This window comes from Halyomorpha halys, unplaced genomic scaffold (genome assembly GCF_000696795.3).
Source record: "Halyomorpha halys isolate HHAL.00 unplaced genomic scaffold, Hhal_1.1 Scaffold424.1, whole genome shotgun sequence".
Classification (NCBI taxonomy): domain Eukaryota; kingdom Metazoa; phylum Arthropoda; class Insecta; order Hemiptera; family Pentatomidae; genus Halyomorpha; species Halyomorpha halys.
In genome coordinates this window covers 451,249-463,540 of record NW_027107649.1, presented here as the reverse complement: position 1 = coordinate 463,540, position 12,292 = coordinate 451,249, and the positions used below count along the sequence as shown (strand labels likewise).

The 12,292-nt window shown below is 28.5% G+C and overlaps 2 protein-coding genes across 2 annotated transcripts in view; one reads left to right on the top strand and one right to left on the bottom strand.

The window, feature by feature from the left end:
- Positions 1–142: 142 nt before the first annotated feature.
- Positions 143–7,172, top strand: LOC106682567 (rhophilin-2). The gene is made up of 5 exons (XM_014423484.3): positions 143–344; positions 1,533–1,641; positions 1,718–1,832; positions 2,268–2,411; positions 5,776–7,172. The coding sequence occupies exons 1-5, from the start codon at positions 281–283 to the stop codon at positions 5,926–5,928; spliced, it is 585 nt and encodes a 194-aa protein (XP_014278970.3). The 5' UTR covers positions 143–280; the 3' UTR covers positions 5,929–7,172.
- A 3,496-nt stretch (positions 7,173–10,668) lies between these two features.
- LOC106682565 (CCAAT/enhancer-binding protein gamma) overlaps positions 10,669–12,292 on the bottom strand; it is a 10,279-nt gene continuing 8,655 nt past the window's right edge. The window contains exon 3 of the mRNA XM_014423483.3: positions 10,669–11,511. Within this exon, the coding sequence (XP_014278969.1) occupies positions 11,414–11,511 (98 nt within the window). The 3' untranslated portion in view covers positions 10,669–11,413. The remainder of the gene's footprint in view (positions 11,512–12,292) is intronic.

The window sequence follows — 12,292 nt, the reverse complement described above, 5'->3', positions numbered from 1 at the left end:
CATATATGTTATTTATATATTAATGTGTGTATTATATATATATGGAGATACAAAAAATGTTTATCTTTATGCAAAAGTTGTCATGATTTAAAATTCATAAGTGTATATTACTGCGTAATAATGATTTCCTAATATTGATTAAGTTATGTTATTTGCCTAAGGAGAAGCACACCTGTTAAAATCTTCTGCAAGACTGGAAGAAGCCTGGAGGGTTTTGAGGTTAAACAGAGAGTTAAGGACCAAGGAGGCAATATCAAGGGTATTGGGTGCAAGGTCTAATATGATAAATAGGTGTGATGAAGCACAAAGCTTGGCTGACATCATTGAACCACCTTTGCCTCAAGGTGATTATGAGTGTAATATCTATAATAATTAATTTGACGATAAATACTAAAATATAAAATAAGAGAGATGTCTACAGCTTAGTGATTTAAGTTATTATTAATTGACACTTTAAACCAATGATATAATATATTTTTTGTCCTCATGGAATAGAATAAACTTTGTATTTTTACTGTGATTTATTGATTTGTTAAGGAAAATACAATTAGTTGATCAGACAGTTATTGATTGTGATCCTTTCAATTTTTAAAAAATCAGTATCTGGATTTTTTTTTTTAACTGATGAATAATTTGGAGTCAGATTTCGGAAATTCTTTATGAATTAAAGAAAATCTCATATCTATCTGTGGATTTCTGAGGTTGCTGAATCTTTGTATGATGGCTTTATTTTCAAAATTTAGAACAGTCAATTCTATTAGATGACCCAGAATTACAAAACAATCTTTATCGTGCAAAAAAAATTGAGTAGTATAGATTATTTTCCAACTCTCAGGAGCGATTGATTTTGACAAATGAGGTATTAAAAAAAAAAAGGAATCCCATGGAGATATGAAAAATCTTAATGTTGATTCTTAAGTTTGTATTAGAATTTTAATAAAATTTATCCAAATTTTAAAATTTCAAAGCAGTAGTAAGTCAGTGGATTGTGATGGTATGAATCAAGTTTAAAGATTTTGATGCAGACATCAATACCCACCCTGTTATGTTCCCACTGAATGTACTGGGTCCTGTTTTTTTAAAGCCCAAAAATTAACCGTTTTTGAGCTAGTGCACAAAATAGGCACGGATCAAACCTTATTCTAAGGTTAGCCTCAATAGTGGCATGAGATAATTATGTTATAACTATTGTTTAGGGATATTTAATTGTATATATTTTTTTTAATTCCTCATTATTTCATCATTAACACTATTATTACTTGTATCTATGTTGCTTCTTATTTCATTGTTTATCTTTAAATTTACTCTGGGTCATTTTCTGTTTGTAATTATGCTCTATCTTTTTACTCTATTCTATATCTCTTCTTACTCTCTTTTAATTTTAGCACTGAAGATGACTCAATTATTTCACTCAATTTCGATTATTCTTAAGTTAATATTGTTGGAGAATTAGATGCATGTTTAACAACTCTGTGTGGTAGTGAGTAGTTCACAAAATTGTTTTTCAATTTCACTAATTGTTAAGCCTATAGGTGAACTGAAAACTCAGTTGCGGCCTACCCCGCCTGACCCTGGCTCTGTGCCTACATCAGATCTTTTTTCTGGGCTTGGACCGTTAGGTGTTTTCTCTGCCAGAAACAGGTAAGATTGCAATAAAGTTTTATATAAATTTGTGTATTTAAATCGGTATGTTTAAGAATCTATGTTTGTTTTTTAGATGGACACCACCTCGGACAGTTGCTTTAGAAGAATCTTCTGGAGGTTTTGGTTTTTCTATTACTACAGGGAGTCCAGCAGTAGTCACTGGTGTACATGCAGGTTCTCTTGCTGAGGTATTACAAAAACTCAAATATAAAGCAAATTTGATTTACATACAAACGATCCAATTGTTTTCCGTCTGTACATAAAAGTTTTAGCTTTTTGTGTTTTACACAGCAGTTTCAGGGTACACCAAAGCTGTGCCATAAAGGAATAATCCCCTTCCAAAGGCTATTGAAAGCCTAGCGTGGAAGCCTGCATGCCATGTGATAAATTACTAAATTCAATAGTCCAAGAGAAACCATTTAAATTTTAAATATGACTAGACAATTGGAAAGTATTTTCTGAAAATATCTTTTGGGCTTGTTAATCAAAAAGTTGACCTATATGTGCATGTTATATAAGATATTATTTTTAATGTTTACAGTATGGCTTTCATGGGATTGGATTATTATGTAATAAATGTATCTATCAATTAACTTTATTTTCTTTTTTTCTAACTTTTACAGCGATGTGGTCTCAAGGAAGGCGACTTGATTGTAGGAATTGGTGATACTGATGTAAAATGGTCATCCCATGAGGAAGTGGTTAGACTGATTAGATCTTCAGGAAGAGTTCTTGTCCTTAAGTTAGTCACTCCACTTTGTATAAAAGTAAGTAACTTAAGAGGATTTAAACAATAGGTGCTAAAGCCGTGAATAGGGGCCATATACCTAAAGTAATGTGAAGGTTACTGTCACCTCATTTTCAGTTTAAATTTAAGAATTGTCATTATACATAATTTTCCAATTCTACCACTTTTTTGGGTAATTGAAGAAATTCTATGATATTGACCCAGTTTTACCCCTATCTATACTTTAAGAAATATAAATGCCAGCTTATGTGTTCTTCGGGACTACATTTTGTTGGTAATACTTCATAATTTGAAGAATATGATCATAATCATATACTTGGTTCACACATTTTTTTATTGCAATGAAACTTATTCAAAACGGTAAAATTTGAAAAGGGACTATGGGCATACATGTAATTATTTATAAGATCTGTTTAATACAATGTTACCAACCCTGTTATTCAATTTTTAGTACAAATAAAGAAACAATGATAAAGATTGATTGAAAAAATTGTTGTAATTTTATGATATAAATAAATTACTAAATGCACTCATATGACCAATAGATTATTAGCATTAAACAAAAATTATAGATTTTCTTCAAACATTTTTGGAACAGCAGTAGGATATATAAAACAATTGATAATTGTCATGGTGATCACTGGCATAGGTTACGTCAGTGGCCATCATACTATATGTGAGCTCATGGGACATCTGGCCAGTATCAGGTTCAGGAATTTTTTGAGAGGGTGGCCTGTATACCAGCTTAATTTCATACACTTGATCACAAATTTGTTTCTAAAACAATACAATTTAAATAACATACATTTTGAAATACAATTTACTTTTTTAAAATAAATACTAAGGTGCCTTTTGTATTTATATGTAATGGAGAGGATTTTAAAAAAAAAAAAATTTTGTTTCACCTTCCAGGAAGGACGCAGGCATAGTATGGCACAGATATAATATGGTGTCTGCTAGTACAGAATTGGGGACTAAATTAATTTTTATTTATTTGGAGTGTTGAGATCAGTAAACTGATTAGAGAAGATTAAGGTAAATTTTTTGCAAAAATATGTTGTTATGCTGTGAATGCAATAAACTTTTGAGGGTTTTGAAAGATTGGAGTTAATAGAGAATAGATATTTACAGAAGGATGTTGTAAAATTATGAATGGGCTAATCTTTTGATTAGTTCTGAAAGATTAGAAAGAATCGAAATAACCCTGGAATTGGGTCCTATGTGAAGAGCAGACATTTTATACAACTGACATTTTCCCAAGCTTTTGGAAAAAAGGAATTTCGAATAAAACTTGTATAAAAACAAAAGGACAGAAAGATGTAGTTTGTTCATTTTCATGGGATTGATCCACAGTCATTGGTTCTGGATAAGAAAATACATTATTAGACACTGTATATGTAATGAATAAGACATTGTAATTACTCACAACCTTGTTTTATTCTCTGAACAATCACTTTTTATTTTCACTTACTTACATATGAAATATATAATAAAGGAAATTATTGTGGTCATAACAAATTTTGAATCTGAGTTTTCTAGGGAAATTCACGTTTTAAGATCCTTTGAGTCAAAATAACCAACTCCTGTAAAATAATTTAGAAATGAAAAGTTGTATGAAACAGGTATTACATATTTAAGGGAGATTTGTGGGGGGTGACAAACCTTTTTTGCTAAAATCGACTAACCGCAAGTGCACTTTATATCATCAATTTTGTACTTTTTTTACCATTTTCTGCTAGACAGCTGTAATAATTTTGATTAAACTCGTCATATCAATGTAAAATTAATTAGTCTTTAATATCATATCAGCTAGGTCTTATCCTCATTAAAATAGTATGACCAGGCTGCCAAATTTTCAAAAAAGCTCCCTCTAAAGTACCCTTAATTTTATTTATTTGAAATAATTAACCATCTCTCATAGTTTGCAATAATAAACAATGGATAAATATTCAATAACGAAAGAATTTTATAATTAACTAAAAGAGGAAATACGTTTTTTTTCCAAAATTTGTTTCCATGGTTATGACGATAGTCATAACCTTTTGATTATTGTCATAATAACCATAGTAATAACATTTTTTTTTATCTAACCAATAAATAGAAATATATTAAGGAGCTACATTGCAATTGTAAATAGTAAATAAGTTGTCTAACTTAAAACAAAGTATTTAAGTATAAGATTTTAACTCAAAGTAGGGTAGTAAGTGAAAGTTGTGCGATTTTTATTTCACTGCTCATGATGTTTGCATTCAATAAACTACTCTGTTCTGTGACAAGGATAAGTAGATTCACTAGATTTAACTTAACAGTTTAGAATAAAACGGTCATGTGTCCTAGAAATGGAACCTGTCCTGATGGTTCCTCGACAGCTTTTTTCTTTTTTTTCTCACCCTTCTATTAATTTTATTATTTTAAACATAACCAATACAATATATATATATGTAAATGTGTGTGTGTGTGTACATAATGAACATAAATGTCCTTTCTTTGCCTGAGGGGCATTTTAAGGTAGGTTGTGTGATCCGCTGTGTGAAGGGGAGCACTGTGGTGCTTAATCGCCATATGCGTTGTCATGATTGGGAAAGGACCTCTCTACTAGAATAGTTGGGTTTAGACTGAGTCTGAACCCCTTTCCTTGGCAAGCAAGTCGTCCAAGGGAACAGTGCCTTGTCACCTCCCAGGTCTTGGTGGTGGGGCAATCTCCCGAAAGAGTGGGTTTGCACAGGCCTTCAGGCCATCAGATCTTGATGTGCCATCGGCCTATGAACTCCGGAACAGAGGGAAGCTGGAATTCTTGGAGGATGGCACTGTTCCCGGCCCTTTGCAGTTTGGTGCCTCGGACGATCTGCTGAAGGATACAGTTCTGGTAGCTCTGGAGTTTTTTTTGTGTTGTTTTGAAGAGGTACACCATAGAGCAGCGTCAGACGAATCATAGCCTTACATATCGACAGCTAAGCATTAAGTTGTCATTTAAACTTAAATTTTTTAATTTTACAGAGACATAATAGTAAAAATATAGATCTCTATACAGATGGCCTTCATTGGTAAAGTTTCCTCACAAGCTTCATTCAAACACTAACTTTGAGCATGCTGAAATGATTGTAATGAGTTTGTAGTATAAGCTGTTATAAGCACAGAAATGTGTTTTTTGTGAAACATTAAATAGTCAATGTAATCAATTTAGAATTCTTTACATACATGTATCTAAAGCCAGAAAAACATTGTTTAAAAGTTTTACTAATTTATTCTTGGGGACTAATATATTCCAGAATTGAGATAATTTTTCATTTATTTATATGATACTATCAAAAGCTAAATGTATTTTTATCATGCATTATCAGTTTACTGCTATTTAATAATTCTTAAATACGTATGTTTTACAGTCCGTTCAACAGAAGTCTTCCAAAAAGCCGGATGCAGATCCAAGGATGAAACAACAGTCACCTAAAGATACCAAAGATTCAAAAAAGTTATCCTGGAGCATTTTTAAAAAGCCTAAAGATCCCCCACCAAATACAAATATTATTCTGAGATAATGATAATAATTTCTACTTTAATTAATAGTATATATATTTATATATAAAACCATGTGAAATAATGTAATGTAATGAATTATTTACAATATTATATAAATAAATGACTGGTTATTATCTATTGTATTTTTTCTGTAAAATGTCTATATTTGTATCATTTAGATGTTTTGTATGTTTATTTTCAGTATGAGGAAGTGTTATGTGAAAACATAATGTAAAGTTAACCTCATCAAGATATCATTTTTTTAGACTTACTCAGAATAAATTGTTTTGATACATTTCAATGTACCAAAATAATTATTTAGTCCTAATTTTGCTTTTAAATGTAAAAAAAAAGCATTTTTCAGTTAGTCTCATTAAAAGTTTTTTTATTAAAACATACCTTGATTATTAGATTAAATTACTAAATCTTGTAAATGGTTTTTGGCTTCAGATGACTTAAATTTCTAAATTAAGTACCTTTATATTTGTTTCATTTAATAATTAATATATTTATTCGTTATTAAAGTTTATATTTTTGCTCTTGATCTTGTTTGTCAAACCCAAGATTAAGGGTCTTTTGGGTGTTAACAGTTTTGTTAAAAGTTGGGCTTAAAAAGTACATATTATATTCAAGCCTAAAATGATTACATAGGCAGTTCAAACATCTGGAAGATATTATTTAGTACAAAGGAATTCATTAAGTTTTATTTTAACTGTTGTGTACCAAAAGCTTAGAAAATGATTATTTGAAATAACAAAAATAACTTTTCCTTTGATAAGAAAGCATACTTTCTGAAGGAAAACTTCAAGTTAATCTATACATAAATAAAATTTATATATATTTAAAGGATCATTAGTAATTTCTTGACTGATAGGTCTAAAGTAATGTTAATAAACCCTTCATATTTTATAAGTGTATTATTATATATAGAAAATGTATAAATAATTTAATTGTATTATATAAATAAATAAGTTTGAAGGTGTTGGCAAATTTAATATTTCTACTCTACATTCACCTTGTAACAAAATATCTTATTTTCTCAAGGAAAATTGTTTTTTTACTTAAATCACTGTTGCTACTTGTTCCGTATTTACTGGAACAGCCCTGTTTCTTGACTCATCCCATGTCCCTCCCACTTCCATTATGGAATGCGACTTGTCCCATACTTCGGTAGTTCTAACCTAAAATATTTGTTTACAATATTCGAAGAGTTAAAGAGAATTTTTCATTTTTTTTTTCAATATATAAAATTGTTTTGAATGTATTTGTATATTGTTTTGACTTTTAATATTTCCCTGTTAATCATTTTTTACACATTTATTTACAAATTAAAAATTAGCCTCTTTTTCTAGCTGGTTACACTTTTTGTCTAATACTTCTTTTTAAAGAAGTTGATAACCCTGGCCTAAATTGATAATTCAAGAATAAGAAATAAAAATTCAAAAAAATATAATTAAAGAAGATGAAGAAAGCAAACGAAAATTTATGTGATTGGATCTACAATAATTTTCAAAAAATACAAAGTTTTGGGTGAAATAGAAAGTTTTAAAGAGGGTAGTAACTCTGAACTATATTGAAAATCCAAAAATAAGAAATGAAACTTCAAAAAAATATCTTTGAAGAAGATGAAACAAACAAAAATTTATGTGATTGGATCAACAGTAATTTTTTTTAAATACTAAATTTTGGGTGAAATAGAAAAAGAAAAGAATGAATTATTGTTAATGGATTTGTGAAATTTACACAAGTTATCTTTAAAGAATCCTGGCAAGCAAATTGAACTTCTGTCAAGCATAAGCATGGAGTTCAATTTTTCAGCTACATGTATAGTAAATCAGATGGTCACTTTTCTATCCTACATTTTCAGCTAGCCTGTATTATATTGTTGCATAACTCATTTAAACAACTTACTAATGTTATATTTATATAACCTCTATTGTATCAGTAAATAATAAAAACAACACATTATCATATACAAGTGAATCTGTTTTTGATTTTTAAAATGTTATTTCACTTTTACTAGGAACAAGGTTATCTATTGTTATAAATAGGTTTATCATCTTGGCCATTTGAACCCTAAAGTTATATATACAATTTTAAAATACTATAAAAAAATAATACATGGTTCATTGCCATTTTAATAATAAGGTATCACCCTAAAAAATTTACAGTAGGGAAACCATACCAAGAACTTAAAACATTTAAAACAAAATATGTATTATATATTAACATGAAACAGTTTAAAATAACTCAGAATATGTTAATATAGTCAAACCAGAGAACAAAAAGTAGGACATGTATTACATACTAATTGATTTAAAGTATGTCAACTATATTACCAATTAGTGCTGATATTGATAATAATGGAGGGATTTTCTTAGTAGTGGATGAAAAGATGAGGTAAAAAAACTTGAATATTGAAAAGTTCATGCTAGAAATCATTCTTAAAAGAAAAAAAACCATACAAAGCCAATGGTTTTTAAAAGAATAAGGAAATTCTGGAAGATCTAAAAAAATACTCAAGACGAAAAATGTATAGTCTTAAGAGAGCTGCAAAGAGTTTGAAACAATACAGAAGATTAAAGATTATAAATCAAAATTTATAAATCTAATAACTTTGATTTTCAGTCTTTAGTCGATCTTTTCCTAAAAAATATATTATAAAAAGAGGAATAGTTTTAATAGTAATCTATGTAGTTAGTTGATTTGAAAATATCAGTAAATTTATACCATATAAATAAACAGAAAGTTGATTTAATGGATTCATTCAAAAATTTATATAGGCCTAGGGCATTTGAAATATAAATAACTAAAAAGTGCAAAGTAAGTTACAAAAATTCCTTAAGGAATATCCTAATCAATTCAAAGGAATCAGAGCAACAACTATGTACTTCTGGATCTACCCAATTAGTCACACTAGTGCATTAGTGCATTTCTCCGCCAATGGATATTAGTAATAGTATCAGTGTTATCTTAGTCTGTTTAGTACTTAATTTGATGTACAACATTAGGTAGCAGCTAATAGAGTTTTGCAATATTGAAGGGAAACTAAAGAAAAATCATTAACCAATAAGAGAGTGATGAATTTTGAATTGGATTTGACAATGTAGATTAAATTGTTTACAGTTATTTATAATTATGAGAGATAGTTGACCGTGGATGATGAACGAGGAGAAGATGGTTGGGGGTGCGGTAAAATTATTCTGTTTATACTTTTTTTTTTCTATACTTACTGTGGTTGTTATCTTGTTCTGTTTTTAGCCCTGAAGAAGGCTAGAAACTCTAGCCGAAATGTTGGCACATTAAAAATAGGTTAATCCAACTTATTTGTGTTTATCATTGACCGCACCCCCAACCATCTTCTCCTCGTTTACAGTTATTATTTTAAATAAGCCAACAGAATAGTTAGTAGGAGATCAAGAAAACAGTACTATTTCTATACTTACTAAAGAAATGAAATACTAAGTATTCACAAATGCTGAGTTATCTGACTAGGGTAGAAATTTTTTAGCAGGTCATTGAAGTATTCAATGATAATGTAACTACTTAAGAACTATTTAAGAGCACACTGATTATTTTCATATTTCAACATATCTCATATAAAAGAAAACTTCACCAAAAAAATCGTTAGAAGATATTTAATCAAGAGTTCAGCTGGACCAACACATGAATACCTGTTGGATTAAGTCTACAATATGCTAATTAACCCTCTATAGGATTATTGGTACCAATTCAAACTTTGCAAATAGTTTCATTGGAATCAACTAAATGGCAGAAAGATTAGAGAAATAAGACTCTCCAACCACTTAAATCGCCAGCATAAAAATGTTGGTAAAACCAATCATTTTACTTTGTTAAAATACAATGTAACAATATTTTTTCTATTATAAAAAAAAAAAATTGAATAAATAGTTAACTACTAAAAGAATAAAATAAAAAAAATGAGAACAATTTTCTTCAAAGCTCAATAATTTAGGTCTATAAAGAATAAGAGGAAGTATAGATAAAAATAACATGATGCTTGCAAGGTAATTATATAGTAAGTAGTGAGTGTATCCTTGTTTTTCTTTTTTATTCTAACAGTTTCAAGAAATAATTGGGATACAGTTTGAGACAATTATTAACGACTGTTAGCTTTTGACAAATTACAAAAATAGAATTCATTAATATATTACACAACTTCACTTTTTTTTCTACTAAACTACCATCAACAATCTCAAATAAATAAAATGGAGGAAGTACTAGGTATAATAACAATCAATGCAAAGTTTGAACAAAAGAAAAGATTACAATTAAAAATCACTGCAACAGATGAGATTAAAATTTAAAATATAAATGTTAATATAGGGACTGATCACACTTTTTATAAGAATGTAAAGTTAATAATCAAATGTCGGTAAGTTAGTACTTTCAAGAGTAACCACATTTGACCAGAATAACCAAGATATTGTATTAATAAAAATATATCATTCCATATATTCATATATAAATTGCCTCCATCAATCATCTAACCAACAATAAGAGAATGTAGAAGCAGCTTTTGTTCAAATCCTTGGCCCTGTCTAACAGTGATCAAAATACAGCACTATATGGACATAACTGTCCCTAAATTTTAAAAAGTAGAAACATCTGATGTACTAAATGGTATTGAGTGTTAAATAACACCCATTTTTATAGCTCAAAAGAATACTTAACTAGAAGTATTAAATTGGTCCAGAGGTATAAATAACCAATTAAATATATAAGGAAAAAAACAAAACTAATTTCATTTGTAAACTTTATTATACTTATTCTATTAAATTTTAGAAAACTTAACCAATTAAAATTGCAACATCTTATAAATTAAAATCACTTTTATAATGATTAGAAAGGTATACATTATATAAATGACTTACTTAACATCAATATTAAGAGACCATCTATTAAAAAATATATATGATCAATATTTAGAGACCATCTATAACAAAATATATATTATTCAACACTTTCATGATAAAAAGTTAATAATAAATCTATTATTAAACTTGAAAGTGATGAATATCCATAACACAAAACACTGAAGACAGTGTATAAAATTTAATTTTAAGACTCTAGCTTTGTAAAAAGATAATAAAAAATATAATTAACTATAGTGACTTAAATAGTTACATATTCAATCTAAATAAGTCAACAAAATATAACAAATAAGTAAATACTGAAAATATACACTTATGTTATTAATTAATTTGATTTGCATTATACAATAAAGAAAAGGAAATAGAATAATTATTCTCAAATTCAATCACAATCAATTCATCGAAATCATAAATAACATAATATTTATAATGGCTTTTAAATACATAGCAAACTCGACACACTATAAAGCTCAAAAGAGAAAATAAATAAGTCAAATTTTAATATTCATCTTTCCCAATATTTTTTAAAGAATAAGAGACTCAACATATAACAACAAATAACAATAACATTACACTTTAATGTGTAACTTTTAAAGTTTGGCATAACTTTTTACGACTGCCTGCCAGTTGATGCATCTCTAGAGTCATTTTCTTCAGCTAGCAATGCCTCTAGGTCTAAAGCTTGAGTTGGAACATTATTAGTAGTACCTGTAAATTTTATGGATATTAACAGCAATATAAACTCCATTTGTAAATAAAAGAAACTCTTCAAACTTGATTTAAGTAAAAAGAATTTTAATACAATATTAAGCATATTGTGAAAGATAAATGAGAAAAAAAAAGATTCACAGGGCATCTAGGAAAGTAGCTTTAAGTAATTCCATGACTTCCCAGATCAAATAAGATATTATTGAACAAATAGCATTTGTTACCCACATATTAATCATCAAACATTATTCACTAATATCATTTTTTAACACTATTGAAAGAACTTATCAAATGCAGATACAACTAAACCTTGCACTGGGAGTAGGACATTTACTAAATGATTAATTGGATACTGATAGGAACCAACCTTTAAAAAAGACACTTTATTTACAAATATCCATGAACAGACCAATGATTACTAACTCTATTATGACATAATGGTAGTACCTATCAACTAACGGATTCCACAAACATATACGGATTTTGTGGGATCTACAATATAACTTAGACAGGAGTTAGATGTTTACAAATAGAACAAAATTTGTACATCTTTCACCAATTTTTCAATTATTTTAGGCACTTAATAGACTCAGATGGTCTTCAAACTTGGTAGGCCAATCAAAGGCAAAAAGTTACACAACTTCTGTTTTATGATGTATCTACTATAGTAGTATATAAATTAAATAAAAATAGATTTTTAGACCTAGTGAAAAATTTCAAACATTTTTATTCATAACTCCAAAATGGTTCCTAGCGAAAACTTTCACAATCAGGAATTTTT

Coding starts and splice junctions, on each gene's coding strand:
- LOC106682567 (XM_014423484.3), top strand. CDS start 281: ATGATAAATAGGTGTGATGAAGCACAAAGCTTGGCTGACATCATTGAA. Junction 1,833..2,267: donor ATGCAGGTTCTCTTGCTGAG/GTATTACAAAAA, acceptor TAACTTTTACAG/CGATGTGGTCTCAAGGAAGG. Junction 2,412..5,775: donor TCACTCCACTTTGTATAAAA/GTAAGTAACTTA, acceptor TATGTTTTACAG/TCCGTTCAACAGAAGTCTTC.